Source organism: Rhipicephalus microplus, chromosome X, assembly GCF_043290135.1.
Source record: "Rhipicephalus microplus isolate Deutch F79 chromosome X, USDA_Rmic, whole genome shotgun sequence".
In the NCBI taxonomy this organism is placed as follows: Eukaryota; Metazoa; Arthropoda; class Arachnida; order Ixodida; family Ixodidae; genus Rhipicephalus; species Rhipicephalus microplus.
This window is the reverse complement of record NC_134710.1, coordinates 223,673,679-223,694,177: the sequence shown is the minus strand read 5'-3', so window position 1 is coordinate 223,694,177 and position 20,499 is coordinate 223,673,679. Positions and strand designations below refer to the sequence as shown.

The 20,499-nt window shown below is 45.6% G+C and overlaps 1 protein-coding gene across 1 annotated transcript in view; it reads right to left on the bottom strand.

The window, feature by feature from the left end:
- Positions 1-20,499, bottom strand: part of Hr39 (Nuclear hormone receptor FTZ-F1 beta) — a 122,619-nt gene that overhangs the window by 71,738 nt on the left and 30,382 nt on the right. The window contains exon 3 of the mRNA XM_037435664.2: positions 1,702-2,007. Within this exon, the coding sequence (XP_037291561.1) occupies positions 1,702-2,007 (306 nt within the window). The remainder of the gene's footprint in view (positions 1-1,701; positions 2,008-20,499) is intronic.

Genomic DNA, 20,499 nt, shown 5'->3' with positions numbered 1-20,499 from the left:
CTTTCTTTTTTTTGCTCTGGAAGTAGCGAGGCTGGAGTGCGTCAGCTGCCACTCGTTAGCATCGATACGTTGCATTGCCTCGTAGCTATTAATAGCCGTCGTTCCGCAGATTCGCGGCGAAATCGGGATCTGAAACGCACATGGCACCCAAAAGTTTTCGAATTAACTGGACTGGTGCTGGCCGCCGCTTCAAAATATCCACTCAAACTTACATTGCAAAACACGGGACCACGGAAATCCTTTGAATCAAGCGGGATTTCAAAATAACTGAGTCCAAATTAATGAGGTTTTACTGTATAAGCAGTTAGTGACTTTGCAGCCATAGTGGGTACCAAAACTTAGTTTCGATACAATCCAGAAAGAATTGGAAGGGGAAGATGTCATGGGACATATTGTGGGTTGTTGAGATGCGTTGCTTGCAGGAACAAAGGCTGCTCACTATCACTGAAATTACCTAAAACATACTCGCTCAAGTTATTGTACATGTGCCCATTCAGGAGCAAAGCGGGTACAAAGAACACTCACACAACACATGTATATGGTTAAGTCACTGCCCCAGCAATAATGACCTGAGCTTAGTACGTGGCGTGCTGCACAAAACTCACTAGAGACCATCCAATCCTCATGGGCAGCAAATTTCATCTTTCGATGAAGCTCTGGAGGATTTCATTCAGTCGCATATCACTGTTTGAACATGTGCTCCCCCATTGAGAAAACTTGAACAAGTCGCCCCATCCGCTGCCACAGCCACACTGTGTTCAGTGTCATAGTTTTGTTATTCTTCTCTTGGAATCGAAACCATGTGTTTTCACATGGTCATGCAAGAAAGCCATAATTTTTTACTCTCCATGGTAAAATGGAAGAAATCTGCAGTGGGCACAAGAGGCAACATTTACTATATGAAATCACATTAAATTTTTCGTGGGTATTGGCACCGTTAGAGTGCAGTTGTTAGAGGCATTCTCTGCAGGTGCCGTGTGTATTCATGAGGGTTTACTGAACAACCATTTAGATGCCTGATAACACTGAATTGACCGAGTTCATATTAACAAGCTTCCACTGTACATTATTTCTGGGAAGGTGTCGTAGGAACTGAAGCTATTTGTAGGAAAATGTGGGCCACCGCAGCGTGGGGGAAGTATAATTGAGGTTCCATTGTGTTTGGATGTGCTTGACATGTCATGTTTTTGGGGGGCACTTCAGATAACATGCACAGGTCTTTGTGGACCCTCTACATTTTTCTTCAAAGGCAATTCAATGTATATAATTCAGTGTATTGATTAAGTAGGCATTTTTTTTCTTATAACCTTCATAATTCAACGTTCAGTTGATGTGAAAATTTTTTCAAGGCTGATTAATTGAAAATTAACAAGGTTCTACTGTGCAGCCACTGTGAAATATGAGTACGCTTTCAGTAAACAAAAATCTGCTTAAAGGAACTACTGCTTAAATGGAACAACTGCCTCTAATATGATTGGTTTCGTACCTGTATTCTGCACCCTTGTTCATCTCTTAGTAAACGAAAGTCCTGTCAATTCAAAACATGTTTTTTTGGTTCCTTCAGATTCCATTTAATGAGCCTTCAAGACTGCATTGGTAGGTGCCAAGAACTAATGGCTCCCAGTCGAACTTGTTAGTTAAATGAGCCCATGAAGAAAGCAAACAACCAACAACAAACAACAGAAAGCTGAAAATGCCCACCTTTGAGTCCGGACCTGAAGATACAGTCAGACTGATGGGTGATGTGGTCCCATCATCCCTCTCCACCAGCATTGGGCTATTTCCTGGTCGCACGACCACCACCCCTGATGCTGCTGCAGCTGGTGACTGCTGGACAGCCTGGGCACCACTGTCATCATCCTCGTCGTCATCCGAGAGCTCACCCTCCCAGGACATGGGCCGCTCTCGCTCCTCCGTGTTGTCCCCCCATGTGACCCCCGGCTGGCTGGCCCCATTCACCCGCTGCTTCTTGGGTCGCAGGTGCACCGCCAACCCTTCACCAGTCACCTGCACGTACCATTATACCCACAAAACTATAAAGTCAGTTTCAAGGAACTTATTTTCCACCGCTACATAGAATCAGTACCTGTAGCATCCTGTCACTGGTTAAGAAATACTAAAGCAAACCTGTATCAAGATTATGGCCCCTGGCGAAAGACCTCGGGCAAACAAAATATTTCTGAGCCTTTCGCTACATTTTCTTTCACTTCCTCAGTGTACTTAGAAGCATTTAACCCAATTAATCATCTATTTATATATAGGTTTAATAAAAAAAAAAAGGCAGGAGTGTCACGGTTTAAAATGCCAAGTGACGCCCAGGAACAACTACATGGGGGCAGCAGGTGCTATCAGGTATTTTCATTGTAGTTTAGTAAAATGATACAGAGCAACAGAATTGATGTTGTTTCATAAGAGTTGAAAGCACAATTGAAAGTCCTGTGATCATTACAGAATACATTCTGAGCGCAGCTATCACAAAGTTTTCAGAGTGAAAGGTAACAGAGAACAAATCGTCAGCTAGCACTGCTAATTGAAAAAAAGTCGTGCTGTTTCTCTCACTCACTCACAAATATGAATACAGTATAACCTCGTTACCGCGGATCTGCTTACAACAGACATTCATATACTACCTACCAATTAGCGGCGTGTTACTGACCTCCCTCTTTGTTCCATTGGTTAAACTTCATTTAAAACATATTCTGGTATAGCGCACAATCGGGTATAAATGGCTAAAATGTGAGGCATGCAATGTTGTCAGGGCTCCTTTATTGTGGATTTTTCTACCACGAACAGCCCAAATTCAATAACGTCCAACTTGAGACACTGGCATTTGCCATATTTTCAAGACGTGAACAGTGCACCACAGATATTGACGTACGAATTTGAGAACGAAGGCTGCCGATCTCCAGTCTGATCAGTTATGCCTAGCTAAGGTGACAAAAAACAGCACACAGCGAGCTTGATGTTGCGTTTTGAAGCAACACTGTTACTAGCAGTCGCTGCATGGCGAGCTTTGTCGAGGGTCTGCTGCCAATGCCCAGAATGCCCACCCGCGATTCTGACAAGCCAGCAAGCGATTGTGATTCGTTGCTTATATGCGCGCATCCGTGATGGAAGCATGGATACGTGCACATAAACGTTCCGTAGTAGCAAAACTAACTTCCTAAAAACACTTTTTTTTTTGCTACATCCACCGTAATTTTCACCACTTAGGCAGGCGCAAAAACTTATTACCGAAGATATTTTAGAACCAGATACAAAAATGGCTACAAAAACTGAAAATATGATATTCAAAAAAGTTTTTTTATGCCCCCATTGAGAATGAATCCGTTTAACTGGTAATTCTCTGGGGCTAAAACAGACCTATTCAATGTTTACATAATATTCGGTTATACCAGTACTTCGATTTTACATACTCATTTTACAACAGACCAATATCATATTTACTATGGAGGTTTATTGTAACGAGCTAATACCGTAATATTAAATTCAAATGGCACATTCGAAGCACTTCTGGTACCACTTTTCCGAATCCATGCGGAGCAAGTCTGTGTTTCACTGGCAGATTAAGAGCAGCTCCGCCGCCAAATCCACTCCAACGAGCAGCTCTCTCAACTCTGTCAAAAGTGGTGGATTTCGCCGCAAGTCGCTAATGTCCTAAATATGTGCAAAGCATGGAGTACTTGACTGATGCGACACTGCCCGAGCACTCGTACTCTCCGCACGCACCCATGAAGACAAAACGCGAACAATGCTTGATGCTTCTAAAAGCAGATGCGCAAGTGCACACTGTCTTTTCTCTGGCTGGAGTGCTTGTGTTCCATTGGCAGATTTCCTTAGCGAATCTTTATTCTCTTGCCCTCCAATGAAGTGAAGTACTATGGTGTCGAGTTCACCGGTCACTCCAAATCATCCATTGGAATTCACCATAAATAAATCCTTTTCACTTCTCCTTTTCCTCAAGTGTGAAAGAGGAAGATATCCAGAATTCCAGAAGGGGAGACATAGAGTTGTAAGGTAGAGTCCCTTCTTGCAGCAAGCAAGATGGGCTCCAGCAACCTAGGGCCACTACAAGTATTTGCATAGCACAGACGTTCATACGGTACTTATATGGTCCCTGCCACAGCTAAATAGTGACCATCAAATGGCTTCACTATAAGGAGTCTATTGCCTTACGAATTGACCATCACAAAAATTTTTAAAATAGGTCAAGTATGAGCAGAGTTACAGAGTTTTTCCACACGGTGTAATTGATTCACCTATGAACAAGCTGGAAGCCAAAAAGGGTGGGAAAAGACGGGAAATAAATTGGGTCATGCGCAAGTTATGACGTGGAGCACACTTTTTTTTTTCCTTCTGTGGCAGCCTACCACAGTCGCCGTAGTAACTGTGCAGACCACGATACTCAGATCAGCCAATGGCTATGAACTTGAGTATTAGGCATCATTTTTAGACAGAAAAAGAAACGATAAATAGCCGACTTTAAAAAGTAATTGCAGACTTCATGCCGCATGTTTCCCTATAATATTTGGCTTGCGTGTTTTTCAGGAGCCTGATTGATATGTGGGGTTTGATGTCGCAAAACCACCATATGATTATGAGAGACGCCGTAGTGGAGGGCTCCGGAAATTTCGACCACATGGGGTTCTTTAACGTGCATTCATATCTGAGCACACGGGCCTACAACATTTCCGCCTCCATCGGAAATGCAGCCGCCGCAGCCGGGATTCGATCCCGCAACCTGCGGGTCAACAGCCGAGTACCTTAGCCACTAGACCACCGCGGCAGGGCGTTTTTCAGGAGCCTCTAGTACTGATTGGCAGCATTTTCTGACGATGCTGAAAATGTGTTGCAGGGCCCCTTTTATATTTTTTTGTCACAGTGTATACACTGGTCTTTTAAACAATGTACACTGCCAACGGTACCACGGTTCTGGTCTAAAGAGCACGAAGTCACGAATAATATTTCCAGCCATGAAAATCGAGAGTAATAAAAAGAAACAGATCCGCGTTACCATGTGTCAAGTTGACGTTAAGATCGTTAATGCGATCGTTCTTTGTGCACCGTAGAGACACCGTCAACCAGTGTTGCGGAGTTGCCACTCCGGAATTGGAATTATTCTCGAATCACTGCACATTTTCACGACCCCGGAATAGAATGGGAATGGAGACAATGCTTGGAGGAATTGAGTGGGAATGAAATTAAAGGGACATTAAAGCCATGATGTTGATTGTTGAAATGGCAGTCCAGAAACCTCGTAGTGTTACTTTCGTGCCAAGGAATGGCCTATTTTTAAATAAAATCACGTTTTAGTGCTCCGCATCGAGCTAGCGCACTTCAAATTACCCGCCTCAAGAAGCGGACCAACTGCGCGGACCGTCTCACGTCACTGTTGCCGTGCACAACGCAGCCCGGTTTTACTGCGCTAGCAGCAGCAGACCGAAAGCAGCGGGAGCCACAGCAGCAACAACGGCCATTGATCAATCTCTCGCCATTGGCTTCCGAGATTGCAGACACCTTTGTTTCAACTGCACCCTGCTAGATGACACCACCTGTCCCATGTAACCATGCGAAAATTGAATTTTTGAACCACTCACGCCATTCCCCATAGTAACGTCTGGCGGTTCTTTTTTTTTTTTTCATGAATCAAACAGAAACGAACAAGCAGCATTTTATTGTGTCTCTTGATGCATGGAAGGTTCTTTATTTAGTGCAGTTAGATTGATTACTAGCGATTAATTGTAGGCAGTCCATATGATGTCATCGGATCATTTTGAAAATGTCCTACTGTAGCGCTTGTGTTCTTGTGCATTTCCCTTAATTTCTCAGTAAGTGCTCACTGTTGTTGATAATATTGTCGTATTAGATGTTGTCATACATTGAGCTTTCACTCTGGCACAAATTGTTATTTGACTTTGTGTCCCTTTAATCACATTTTGCCCGGAATGAAATGAAGTTATGTCTTTTATCGAAAATAGAGCAAATTTGTCTATATTTTCCGCGTCACCGAGATCAAGCGAAACTACAGCGGCAGCTACCCCCCCCCCCCTCCCCTTTACACCCTGGGTTTTTCTTTCTTTTTTTTTGCCCTCAGCGGCACCCCAGCTACAGTCCTCAGCCGTCTACTGTCTTCACACCCTTCATATGTCTTTGTGCTAGCTTCTGTCACCGTCGGCCAACTCGATACATACGTCGATACCGGACTCGCCACCTGTTAGAAAAAAACGCTTCTCTAAGTTGTGATGTGTATTAACGATGGTGCGATGCTTTTGTTCGCAGCAATCTCACCTCATCATCATCATCAGCCTGACTACGTCCACTGCTGGACAAAGGCCTCTCCCATGTTCCGCCAGTCGACTCGATCTTGTGCTTGTTGCTGCCATTTTATGCCTACAAACTTTTTAATCTCATCTGCCCATCTAACTTTCTGTCTCCCCCAAACCCACTTGCCTCCTCTGGGAATCCAGTTAGTTACACTTCATGACCAGCGGTTATCCTGTTTACGTGTTACTTGCCCGGCCCATGTCCATTTCCTTTTCTTGATTTCACCTATAATATACTTGACCCCGGTTTGTTCCCTGATCCACTCTGCTCTCTTCTTGTCACTAAAGGTTACACTTACCATTTTCATTTCCATTGCTCGCTGCATGGTCCTCAATTTGAGCTGAACCCTCTTTGTAAGTCTCCAGGCTTCTGCTCCGTAGCTAAGTACCGGCAAGATGCAGCTGTTATATACTTTCCTCTGGAGCGATAGTGGCAATCTGCCTGTCCAGATTTGAGAGTGCTTGCCAAATGTGCTCCACCTCATTCTTATTCTTCTAGTTACCTCAATCTCGTGGCTTAGCTCCGCAGTTATTACTTGTCCTAAGTAGACATAGTCTTTGACAACTTTTAATGCACTATTACCTATCTCGAAGCGCTGATCTGTTCCGAGGTTATTGTACATTACTTTGAAGCACTGTACTCTTCCGAGGTTGTTGTACATTACTTTCGTTTTCTGCAGATTAATTTTAAGACCCACCTTTCTGCTCTCCTTGTCTAACTCTGTAATCATGAGTTGCAATTCGTCCCCTGAGTTACTCAGCAATGCAATGTCATCGGCGAAGCGCAGGTTACTAAGGTATTCTCCATTAACTCTTATCCCTAACTGCTCCCATTCTAGGCATCTGAAAACCTCCTGTAAGCACGCGGTAAATAGCGTTGGGGAGATTGTGTCCCCCTGCCTTACACCCTTCTTGATTGGTATTCTGTTGCTTTCTTTATGAAGCACTATGGTAGCAGTTAATCCGCTGCAGATTACTTCCAGGATGTTTATATATGCTTCGTTGACCCCCCCGATTTCGCAGTGTCTGCATGACTACTGATATTTCTACTGAATAAAACACCTCGTAATCTATGGAGGCTAACCCCCGTATTCTAGAATGCCTCTTCACTCAACGCCCCACCTTCACTTGAGAAAGCCGAAGGGAGCGCCATCTCTAGGCCGGGAAAGTTGCTGCATATCATGTGATAATTCGCTGCTATTGTCGAGTAGCGCAGCATCATTCTCATCCGAGCAGCGGCGCAGTGCGCAACTCTGTCAAGTGAAGGGTGAAAGTCGAGTCGAGGAGCGTTTGTGAATACGGGGGTAAGTATAGTGGTTGGCTGTATTCTGAGGATTTCTCTATTACCTGATTGATAGTATGAATGTGGTCAATTGTTGAATAGCATGTTCGAAATTATGCTTGTTTAAATTCTAATGTTGCTTTAATTCTATTCGCAATTACTTTTGTACATAGCTTGCATACGACGGAGAGCAAGCTGATCGGCCTATGATTCTTCAAGTCCTTGTCATCTCCTTTCTTATGTATTAAGATAATGTTAGCATTCTTCCAAGATTCTGGTACTCTTCCTGTCAACAGAGACCTCGTAAACAGAGTGGCTAGTTTTTCTAACACAGTCTGTCCTCCATCTTTCAACAGATGTGATGTTACTTGATCCTTACCAGCAGCATTGCTTCTCTGCATGCTCTCCAAGGCTTTTCTAACTTCTATCATTACTGGTGGGGTGCCATCAGGGTTACTGCTAGTTGTTATAGTAAGGTTATGGTTGTGCCGGCTACTATATAGATCTCTGTAAAACTCCTCCGCTATTTTAACTATCCTAATCATATTGGTAGTTATTTTGCCTTTCTTAGCCCTTAGTGTTTACATATAATTTTTGTCTATCCCAAGTTTCCTTTTCACTGCTTTGACGCTACCTCCGTTCTTCAGAGCATGTTCAATTCTCTCTAATTTATACCTTCTTACATTGGATACCTTACGCTTATTAATCAACTTCTAATACTTTGCCAATTTTATTTTGTCCGTTGTATTTGAAGCTTTCATGCTTTGACGCTTCTTGGTGAGGCTCTTGGTTTCTTGGGAGAGTTTGCCAGTGTCCTGTCCAACTACCGTACCTCCAACTTCCACTGCACACTCCGTAATGATACTCCTCAGATTATCATTCATTGCGTCAAGGCTAAGGCTTGTTTCCTTGATAAGAGCCGAGTACCTGTTCTGAAGCAAGACTCTGAATTCCTGTACTTTCCCTCTCAGTGCTAGCTCATTGATTGGCATCTTGTGTACCAGTTTCTGTCGTTCCTTTTTCAAGTCTAGGCAAATTCGAGACCATACCATTCTATGGTCACTGCATCGTACCTTGCCAAGCACTTCCACATCCTGCACGATGTCTGGGTGTTATGGTGACCCCACTACTAACTGCAGCGGATGATCACTGCGGGTTCACGCTTAGCGAGCCACAGGGCTGCTACTCCGTTTACTCACGTGTAGCGCACCGCTCCGCGCGCGCTCAACTAATAAGGCGTTTAGTGCGGCGCGGCAAACAGACAGTGTTCTAATGCAAAATACACACTTTATTGCCTCTGGCGGCACCCCGAACAACAGTACAATGTCCGCTCCCGGGACGCGGGTAGCAAAGGCACCCGCACGCGGACGTTCACAATAAGGCGAAAACCGCGAGCACGTCGCAGCTGGCAATGGCGAGCTTTGACACGCCGGTCGGGAAAAGGTCTCTCGCGGCTATGCTGCGCACTCTCACGATGGCCAATGGGCCTGGTCGCGAGTGTTAGGGCAAACCTCGTACGCGTAGGCCTACGGCAAGTGCGGCTCGTTGTGGTACGACCACTTCAAGCACTAGGCACCGCTGTGGGCTTAGCGTACGCTACCGAAGCTAGCACTCAAGTAAACACGCCTGCCGAGGTGCCCAAGGCCACCCCAGGCAGGCTATAGTCTGGCGATTCCCAAAGGGGACGCGGACGAAGGAAAACACGTGCTTACCCTGCGCCGACCACGGAGGAGAGCTCAGCTCCCTCGGCGCGCAGGTAACCCATGCCGCCCGCACGTGGCGCCATCTATCGCCACATGGTGTTAGCAGAGCAGAAAAGCAAAAGGGTGTGGCCGTGTGGCGGAATGCCCGCGAAATGGTCACGGGTGCGCCTCAGATCCCCAAATCGTGCACTCAGTATAAAGTCTATTTCGTTCTTATTTTCGCCATTAGGGCTCCTCCATGTCCATTTGCGGTTCCATCGTTTTGGGTAGAAGGTTTTCAAAATTTGTATATTATTGCATTCTGCAAATTCTACTAATAGCCCTCCCCTAGCATTTCTAGTACCGATGCCGTGATCTCCTACTGCCTGGTCTCCAGCCTGCTCCTTCCCTACTTTGGCATTGAAGTCTCCCATCAGTATAGTATACTGTGTTTTTACCTTACTCATTGCCGATTCCACGTCTTCATAGAAGCTTTCAACTGACGCGTCATCATGGCTGGATGTAGGCGCATAAGCCTGTACCACCTTCATCTTGTATCTCTGAGTTTATTTACGATACTTACCACTCTTTCATTTAAGAGGAGATGTTCCTGGAAAAACTTTTTCTTCAGATATTTGTGAGAGATCAATGAAACTTTCACCAGTTATAGAGTTCAAGCTCCTCTTTTTAAAATCTGCTTGTATTTTTTTTATGGCTCATTTAGTTATTTTTTGCACACCATGCATTTGTAAAAACAATGCATTTTTGAGCAAGCTTAGGAAAGCGTAAGCACAAGAAAGCTCTAAAAAATAGCAAATGTTGCTCCTAATGATTTGCAGAATCCAATAAAGCAAAGAAACATTGTGTAACATTTGAGTGCTGGCCTAGAAAAAATTCTAATGCTTAGTTTAAGTTTCACCATACTCAAGGAACAAGCTTCTGAAATTACCTAGCTGAATATGCTTTGGAAACCTCTGAAAGTTGTTTATTTGAATTCAGGACATGTTAAACTTTAGGCATGCCAAGTTTCATTGCAATCCTACTTCGTAAAGTGTACAAATTATAGTGCACAAGCTCTAAAAATGCCGAAAAATGAGGAACTAAGAGAAAGAGGTTTGAAAGTTCAAAAACATGTTTAATACTATACTCTTCAACCAATCTGCATGAAATTCACAGAGAATGTCAGAAAAGCTATTTTGAAAAAGTTGACAGTTTCAGAATGATCCAGCACTATATATTGGACGCTTACAGTCTCTGCAAGCTGCCTCCTCCCGACGAGCTTTTTTTTTTCCGGTACTGCGGCGATGGGTTGTTGCTCTCGGACTCGTGCGAGGTTTTCGGCGGGGGTATGCACATTTTTCTTTTTTGGCAATTGCAGTTCTTCTGACGCACTGGTTTTTGAACATCAATGATTGCACAAAACTGCACAAACTGCTCGTGTCAGACGCTGATCGCACTTGGTGCAACCACCGACTTCACGCTCACAGCGAAGCTGTCAGGTGCACTGCCGCTGGCGGACGTCTCCTCACTTCCACTGCATGATGGATACACGTGGCTTGACGCGTACGTGGACGAAACAACAGCTGCAGCACGTGCGTCATTGTGGCCCTTAAGTTCTGAAAAGATGCCTGTCTTTATCGTCTACTTGCCTTTACTCGAATGGACGGCTCGCACCACCCGCAGTTCGAGCATACTCGGTTGCTGACGACGTTCTGCATCGCATCGGTCTCACAAATAAATGTGCTTCCGCGTTCGTCCCGACACTTGCTTTTGTTGTTGATCGAACATCTTTATCTTTCACTCTGAAGAAGTCATCGACGCTAGGAATGAAACTCGAAGAATTCAAATCGGGTGTGTCGCTGCTACTGCGGCTAGGCCTACCAGCAGAATGATCTCTCACCTCTCACCTCAAACCTTTCACCAGCACTCACTGCTTGCGTTGTGGGCGCTTTCCCTCATACTGGTGCCGCGTAATCAACTTCTGTGAAGGAGAGCAGCGTTTCTTGCCAGCATCCATGGCGCGGAAATAATAACTCACGCGGTTGTGTTCGTCGATGTCTCGGCAAAAGCAGGAGAACGAACAAAGTGCTCGCATCCGACTGCGCGGCGGAATGCTCGCAACCAATGGCAGGGCTCCGATCATACCACATGACTTCGAAGGCCCACTCGCTACACTAGAATGCAGAGGGAAAACAATTTTTTTGTTCTGTTTTTACCGCTCTGCCGAAGTGGGCTCTAGAAGAAGAGGGTTAGGCTTACATGCCCGCGAAATTTCAAGAGCTGGCGATGCCATAGAGCGAAGTGCCGCGTGCACGAAAATCGGGTAATTTCGCACTTTCACGAGCCACTGCCAGTGCTTTAATTGTACTTTTCTATAACTTCTAGTTGATTCTCAGCTTTGATATTTTAATGTATTAAATAGAAGGCTCAGAGAAATAAAAAACACAAGAAAACACAAAATCGGCTTTTTCGAAAAAAAAATCACGTTTTTTTTTACCTGCATCTCCCCTTAATGCTGTAGTATTTCTCTATGTTGCCAGCTATGTTTCTGTGGACAAGGAATCCCTCTCCAAGTTCTCTTCTGTCAGCCAAGCCACGATAGCACAGGACGTGCCAAATCTGTAGCACTGTGTGGGCCTCACCTGTCCTCCTAACCTCACTGAGCCCTATTACATACCATTTAACACCCTCTAGCTCCTCGAACAGTACAACTGGACTTGCCTCACTAGGTAAGGTTCTAGAATTCTAACGCTGCCAGGTTCAGGTTCCAATGGCAGCCTGTCCGGACAGAGATTCTTAGTACCCTCGGCTGCGTTGCAGATCTGACTGCCGCCATGGTCAGCTGCTTCGCAGCCACCGAAGATTGAGGGCCATGAGTTAATTGACGTATGCATGTGAGAGGTATTGGCCAAATACTGCACCAGGGTGGCCAACCCTTTTCTGGTGAGAGAGTGCGTTACCGGCAGCGGTCCCGGTGAGGCCGCATCCCAGGCCTCCTAATCCAGTTCCATCACCAGGCAGATTTTTTTTTTAAATTTGGTTGCGAACTGCCCGGCACCAGGATTCGAGCGACAGACGTCTTGTATGCGAGGCTGATTCTCTACCTCCTACGCCATCGCTGCTTCTCGTACTCCCCCCAAAACAAAACCCACGTTTTCTCTATTCAAAAGAAGGGGGGAAGGGGGGTTTCATCGCCGCTGCGCATGTTGGCGGCTAGATACCACTGCACTACCACACAGGCTCCGGCGTCCAGTCGTTCACGCTTGAGCAGCTCATGTTTGTGAAGTGCAACACATAATTAGGTGAGTGGCAATCGTCTTATCTTACTTTTTTTTTTTAGAACGAACCATAAAAGGAGCCGTCCAGTCACAATTCGGGTTTTAAAAGTAAACGGCGAATCGCTCATTTAGCTCTTAGCATTTTGTTGCAAAATTTTGATGAACGAAACCAAAATAAAGTTCTTTTTCATACCTTGTAGTGCCTGCGACCTTTATGGCAGCACTGGAAAATCTCGAGGACTCTTAAGCACTTTTTATGACGTAAACCTAGTGAACAACTAGTGACCGACTGCCGAACGTGTTCAGAAAATCAGGCGTTCGGGAGATCAAGCCCCGAAAATCAGACGTTCCTGAATCTCGAGCCGATAGCTGGTCATTCCGCACTCCCACTGCTTTGGGGTGGCACCGTTTCATTATTATCATTATCTTTTTTTTTTGTTATTTCGCTTGGTTACTAGACTCGGCACATATCCGTGTTCACATTGCAAGCAAAGAGGACATTGGGGAGTATTTTTCTACACCCTTAATTGCTACTACAGTAATATCACGCTCAAATTAGCCATGTAGGCCTGAGTACACGCTCTATCGAAGTCGAAGGCCCCAACGCTTTCTTTAGGTCAACCTTTAGTTAGCCAAAGCCAAGAGTAGACGTGATCTAAAAGTGTGAACGATCTGCCAATTTGTAAAAGGGAAACCGCAGCATAAGTTGGCGTACAAATAAATGTATTATCCCACCAGATACTGACGGGAGAAACAAATCAACCTCGCACATTGGTTTTCATTGATACCCCACAATGAAAGGGGTGAATACTCTATACACTGCCTGAACTTTATCTGACGAGCAGTTTAGTACCTGACAAACGTAAATAATCTTTGGGACAAGAAGAACATTGAATACCTGCATACAGACGAACACTAAAGTTCCCCTCCCCCCATCCATGCTTGCGAGCCGTGCTTGACAAGCGTGAGCGCTGACGAGCAGTGCGGCCCTGTGTTTCGTATTGGATGCAAAGGCACAAGGTCTCCGAGCGGTGGTGCACTGTTCCATCTAATATCACATCAAGAATGCTTTGTTCCCCTTTAACCAAATTTTAGTTTTTCGTCGTATTCACGACCGCTTGAGACGCAGGGCAAAACTGCTTAGTCTTCTTGAACACTACTTTTGTCAACATGAAAATACGCTATGTCATCAGTTAAGCATTAAGATATTGCAGTTGAAACCATTTAAATATCACAATTTCTTCAAACGTGCTGACCATGCAAATACTACAGTCGAACCCCGCTACAACGATACTGACGGGGCGTGGAAAAAATTTTGTTGAAGCGAAAATTTCATTTTAGTGAAATCAAAAAAAAGATATCCGAGCTCAGCTAGCAAAACAAAAGAACATTTATTCTCAAAATTCAAAAAATGTCTGCTGCTTCCTATTCTTTCCCAGCAGCGTCCTGACATGATTCTCACCCATGCATAGCGAGGCCATGGTGAAAAGCACGCAGAAACAATGCCTAAAACCGCCTTCGTGAGTGAACCAAACAGTTGCATTAACACGCTAACACCAGCAGCTGTCCGCCGTCAAAAGTATCCGACAACGCCAAGATGGAGGCTGGGTATCGTGGTGCGGCGACTTTTGCATTATTCTATGCCATTCTTATCATCCATTACTCGTGGCTAGCTGATTTTGTTGATAATGCAGACGAACAGCCGCTCTTATTAGTTACCACACTGGCCAAGCGCGAACATAATGATAAGCATCAGAAAAGGCATCGTGTGGCGGTTGCACCCAGCAGCTGCGAGAAGGAAACCATGAATGGAGCGACTGAGCTTGAGCTTCGGATCGTCTGTGGCTCAAAAGCAAGCCAGAGGCAAAACAAAAGCAGGGCAGTCTCATTGCCATCGCTATCGAGCAATGGCGGCGCCCATGCTTGCTGAACAGCGGTGGTATAGCGGCGGTTCCTGGTAGTGCCAACACGGAATTTAGGCTTCGTTGACCCATTTTCAGGCTCTGAAAATGTATCTAAATGTTAAAAGTTGGGTTTACAGCATAGCAATAAGTATATATAGCAATAAAGAATTGCATCGTCGAATTTCTTTGAAGTGGGACGATCGAAGAAAAAGTGTTCGTTGTGGTGACAATACTTATGCATTGACTCCTATGGACTGCTGACGGGAAATCGTGAATTTTTTGTTGTAGCGGAAATTTTGTTGAAGCGGCATTTGTTCAAGCGGTGTTCGACTGTATATGTAGCGGGAGAACTGCTCGTATCCGAATTAGTTGGGTAGCTTTACTGCACGAAATATTCCACCAAACTACTAAGCCTAGACTTTGGTAACCGGTTTAAAAGGTAACAGAAATGAAAGACTTAACATTATCAGAGTTATTAATATTTTACATCCTTTTTTTAGCTCTTAATGCATCTCATGACACTTTATTTATATATTCATTCTTAACTTATAAAACTATCAAGATGCATTTGCTACTTTGAGGAATTGAAGGAATGGAATTGAACAGCCCGCTGTTCCCGGAGCGGGAATGGGCCAATTTTTTAAATTAAAGGAATGGAATTGCAGGTTATCTCAATTTTCCGGAATACAATTGGAACGAAATATAGGCGCCCATTCCGCAACACTGCCGCCATTGATGTGTTCCAAGGTGCTATCAATGCTGCATAAGAGAGTTAAGGTCAACAATGGCAGCCCCACGATGCTGCAAACCAAGGTGGAACTTTTAACAGTGCACCAGAGAATGTGGCTTCAAATTCAGTCGAATAAATATGCGTTTGCTGGCCTCAATATGTTATTTACACATTGTATACTGCTGATACAGATATTCAACGCTGTGCATAACTACGCATTTCAGAATGTGTGCATGCTGACAGTGTCATGTCATGTTGACAGCATCAAGAAAAGATGTGTCTTACATCACATTTTTCCCCACAAAACTCATAAAAAATAGGGAGTGTGTCTTGTACACCAGAAAATATGCTAAGTTAAATGGATTATAGAAAAGAAGTACAGTAAAATCCCATCACTAAGAAACTGAAGGGACACGCGAAAAAAATTCATTGTTGCAGAATTTCGTTGTAGCGAAATTCATCTATAGAGTGTGGGGGTGCTGACACCCCCCTGTAAAGTTGTCTGCGCCGCATGGTGCACGTGTCTCGCCCCAAGGCTTTGTTTCGGTGGTGACCACCGCCGGGCGATAGATGGCGTTGAGTTCGCTTTGAGTACCACTGTTGGTAGAGTGGTAGCGCCGGCGGTGGCCCCTGGCGGAAGGCAGGCCTTGGTGGAGGGCGAGAGTTGAGCGAGCCTCTTCTGCGCGTGGCGGCTGCTGTGAACGGTTGTCTGTAGCATGGGTCCCCAGTGCTCGGCACCGCGGGCTTCGCGCCGGGGTCCCACGTGGAAAGTCAGGCGTTGGCGACGCTGCCTTGGGTATGTGTTAGTGTGTTGGATGTGTTAGTGTGTGTTCATCATGTTATTGTGTGTTTAGTGTGTCACTGCGTTATGTTGTTTGTATGGTAGCGAGTTAGTTGAAATTGGTGTATCATTCGGCGGACGATATCGTCGTCTAAATTAGTTAATAAATATATGTATTTTGTGTGCTTTGTACCGACCGCGTTAACTGTGTCCGTTCACTCCAAGAGCGTGACGTGGCGAGGCGCTCGTTCGCCTCGCCGAGACCCCGCACTGGCTGCCCAACGTGGAGCTCTTGGAGTATCGGACGACAGTTTTTACGGTTCAATACAGGGATTTTGTTAGAGTCGGAGTAGAATAGGCCTAGGGGGGGGACTTCTTCGCTAGCGTCGGTGGTGTGCTTTGTTGAGAAGCGAGGAGATTGGTTTTCTAAGGCGTTTGAATTTGTCGGCAGGTTGACTTTCTATTTATTTTTTTTGCTCGCAGGTGTTGTTATTTTTTGTTGTTGTTAGTTTTCAAAAACGTTGTTGAATTAGGACGAGAGCCATGCGGTCCGCATCCTGGGGTGAGAGCAAGGCCTAGAGCACGAGGTTTGTAGGCCAGGCCCGAAGCGAGTGAGTACGGAAGCCTCGTGGCTGGTCCGATTTTCTGTAAATAGCTTCTTCTATATCTTTGGGCTCAGGGAGCCGGGCGCCGTTGCTGTCTGGTGTTGCGGCTCGACGCCGAGGCGTCGTGACACCGCCTGGGGCGGTGGACGCCGATCGCTCGGTAAGCTGCTGTGTGCGGCGAGCGATAGGGCCACCTCACAGAGTGGACGTCTCCTCGCGGCTGCCTCTTCTGCGCCTAGGCTGGATGCTGGGTGGATGCCAGTTGTTGCCGAGCGACTCATTAGGCCTAAGGCTCTGCGCAGCCGCCTGTCACACCTGGCCCAACTAGGTGGATCGTGGCGTTGAGGTGTTGCGCTCTGCTTCCCTCACTTTTTTTTCTTGTGAGCACGAGCTAGGAAAAGTGATTTTTGTTTTATTTTGATGGGCGTCTCGGCCGCCACCGATGTATTAGCTAGCAGTACTGACCAACGTACCACGTGGACGAAAAGCTCGAAGCTCCCTTCCCGAGAACCTGCTCGATTGTTCTCTTTCAAGTTTTTTTTTGTTGTTACTGATGTATTCAGCGGGAGGGATGTCATAAACGGCCGGCTGTCCTGCACATCGTCAGCGTCGCTGGTCAGGAATGCGGTCGCGAGATCAGGCAATGGAGATGCCTGGGACCTGCGCAACTGCCTGCAGTCCGGCGGCCTCGTGAGTGCTGGTCGCAACTGGAAGACGTGTCGGCGCTAGCAACTGATCGTCGCGCCGACGGCAACGTTACTGTTGCGGGGCCGGTACTGAGGTGTAGTCTAGCCGGACAGTGCAGCAGTGTCGACCAGCGGCGGTGTCGTTGTGCAAGGACATTATGGTCGTGAAATATTTTTTTTGTTAAAGCTTGTGTAGCTAATTTTTGATTTCGGGATATGGTTTGATTTAAGGTTGGGGGAATGTGTGTAAAGTTGTCTGCGCCGCATGGCGCACGTGTCTCGCCCCAAGGCTTTGTTTCGGTGGTGACCACCGCCGGGCGATAGATGGCGTTGTGTTCGCTTTGAGTACCACTGTTGGTAGAGTAGTAGCGCCAGCGGTGGCCCCTGGCGGAAGGCAGGCCTTGGTGGTGGGCGAGAGTTGAGCGAGCCTCTTCTGCGCGTGGCGGCTGCCGTGAACGGTTGTCTGTAGCGTGGGTCCCCGGAGCTCGGCACTGCGGGCTTCGCACCGGGGTCCCACGTGGAAAGTCAGGCGTTGGCAACGCCGCCTTGAGTATGTGTTAGTGTGTGTTTATCATGTTATTGTGTGTTTAGTGTGTCACTGCGTTATGTTGTTTGTATGGTAGCGAGTTAGTTGAAATTGGTGTATCATTCCGTGGACGATATCATCGTCTAAATTAGTTAATAAATGTATGTATGTTGTGTGCTTTGTACCGACCGCGTCTGCTGTGTCCGTTCACTCCAAGAGCGTGGCGTGGCGATGCGCTTGCTCGCCTCGCTGAGACCCCACAAGAGCACAAAACTTGGTAAGATCTAATGATTATGACTCGTACTTTGATCCCAGTAAGCGCATGCATTGAACTCTCGCTAACTCAGCCGTACCTGCCCGCACACTGAGTAAACGTATTTTCTCCTGTGTAACGAGACACAAATCAAAATGTATAGAAAATTTGGAGCTGAAGTCCGAGTGTAGATTGTACGAGAATTTTGGTGTGCAAGTTGGCTTCACGGCAGGACTTTACGGCAATGCAAAGAAGGCGGTCTTGAATCATCATGCGAGTAGCCTTTCTTCCTCCCAAGGTTTGCGGTACCAGTTCTATGCAGGGGTGGGTTATACAGAAGAAAACACGATATTCACACGACCTTTCAGGCGTGCACCGACTGCGCGGCGCCGTGAACGAGGGTGCGCTAGAGGCCAACTGATAACTGCAACTGAAAGTGACGAAGCTCCGTACTACCGTGGCCATAAGTGAATGATAGGAAAGCTGTAATGCTTTGCATCAATTTGTGGCTTATTATCTTTAATCTGCGGCTGTGTTATCTGCACACCTTCATATCTTATTCGCTATGGATGAACAAGACAATAGCCACCGAGGTTTCCCGCGCAACGATCGCGGCTAACAGTAGTTTAGTTTTCAATGTGTGCGCGCTGCCCTGGTCGTGCACGTGAACTGCGCCGTTGCTATCTTTATTCGCAACGTTATGGCAACCAATATTGAGTTGAGTCGTTGAGTGTTGACTGTGCATACACTTTCGTGGTCACCCATGATCATGTTCAACATGACTGTATTTGAGTTCGCAGCGGTTCTGGCAGAATGCAGGTACGCTGGGACTAAGTGTGTGCTGCTCGCGTGGACTTTCAACAGCAGCATCTTTTGTTTTCATCATGCACGGGTGCAACAGCCGAAATACAATTTGTTACAGCAAAATGTTACTTTTAAGCACTAAAATTCAAATTTTGAGGAGGTTATGGAGAAAAACATGAATGTTTTTAATCACGAAATAACAAATTTAGAGCAGTATAAAAAATGGTTACATTTAGAATATATATATATATATATATATATATATATATATATATATGGTGGGAGTAATAATTCAATGGGCCAGTTAGTCTTCGTGAAGGTATATATATATATATATATATATATATATATATATATATATATATATATATATATATAAACCATTAATTATCAAATAAATTATGCAGTGTAAACATGAGCACTGCTATTTCAATAAAAGTAGTATTTTGAACCACCCCACGGAGCAAGCAATGATAAAGTTAATATTTGCATTTGCTGCGCCTGTCGCATGATTTGACAGACTCTACAAATTTAAATATACACCTGCCAAGCTCTCGACCATGAAATTCGAGAGATTCGTAAAAGTGAGAAGTAGGGGTCACACACAAAAAAAAGCTGGTGCACAACTTAGTTTTTTTTTTTTTTTGAGAAAGCAGAAGTGTCATACAATGCTCCAAATGATTGCCAGTAGGTTATGTAGACATCATTGATTATACTGGCACTCAGAATTATATGGTGCACAAATGCATGAGTAACTCAACAAAATGTGCAGTATCCCGTGACTAGCACTAGCAACCCTTTCCAAATCTCAATACGCTTTTTCGCAAGACACCGATGTACTGCGGCGAAGGTAGCTTAAGCAGCATTCTTTGCATGCGTTGGAACCAAAGTGAGTGAAACAACTTTATTCGGTCCACAATAGACGCGAGTGAACTCAGCGTCACCTGGCTAGGCCCACTCGGGGACCATCAGGTTAAACCTGACGGCCCTCAAAAAATTTTCTAACCACTACACCCCCCCCCCCCCCCCGATCCACCTTCTTTGTTCTCTCCGCAGGGTTAGGTGCCCACTTCAGCTCCCTTGCAAGGCACGTTTGACCAAGTAAAGTACAACGGCGTGTGCCTGTTGGCCCGGCGACGGTACCGGATATCTATCGCCAGGACCATGGCTGGGACAACGCAACTTCAAGGCAAATAAAATGCTTCATGTGCCACTGCTAAGGCAATCAACGTGGTCGCTGGCAATGTAGGCGTTCGCAGCATGCTGAGCTTGTTCGTGCAAGGAAAGTGCGGCAGACGGTTCCATTTTTAGTTCCATAGCCATAGCCATAGTCGCGTTTTCAGGCTAGTAAATTTACATTTGCCACGAGCGTTGCTGGCCACAGCAATGCATTTTTGTCTAGAAGTTCCATGGATTCGCCTAAAACTAGGTATCTGCTGCTGTCAGCGGACAGATGGGCAGGTGCCTAGAACATTTTAGATATACTGACTAATGACGCGAACCCCCAGGTGACCGATGGGGTCGGCATTTCTCGCCGAAATTAGCACACCCGAGAACATTGTGAGGCTGGCTGGGCATTTAGGTGCAGCATGGCACAATTTAAGCAAATTTTACAATTTTGGCACAACGATCAGGAATTATATCA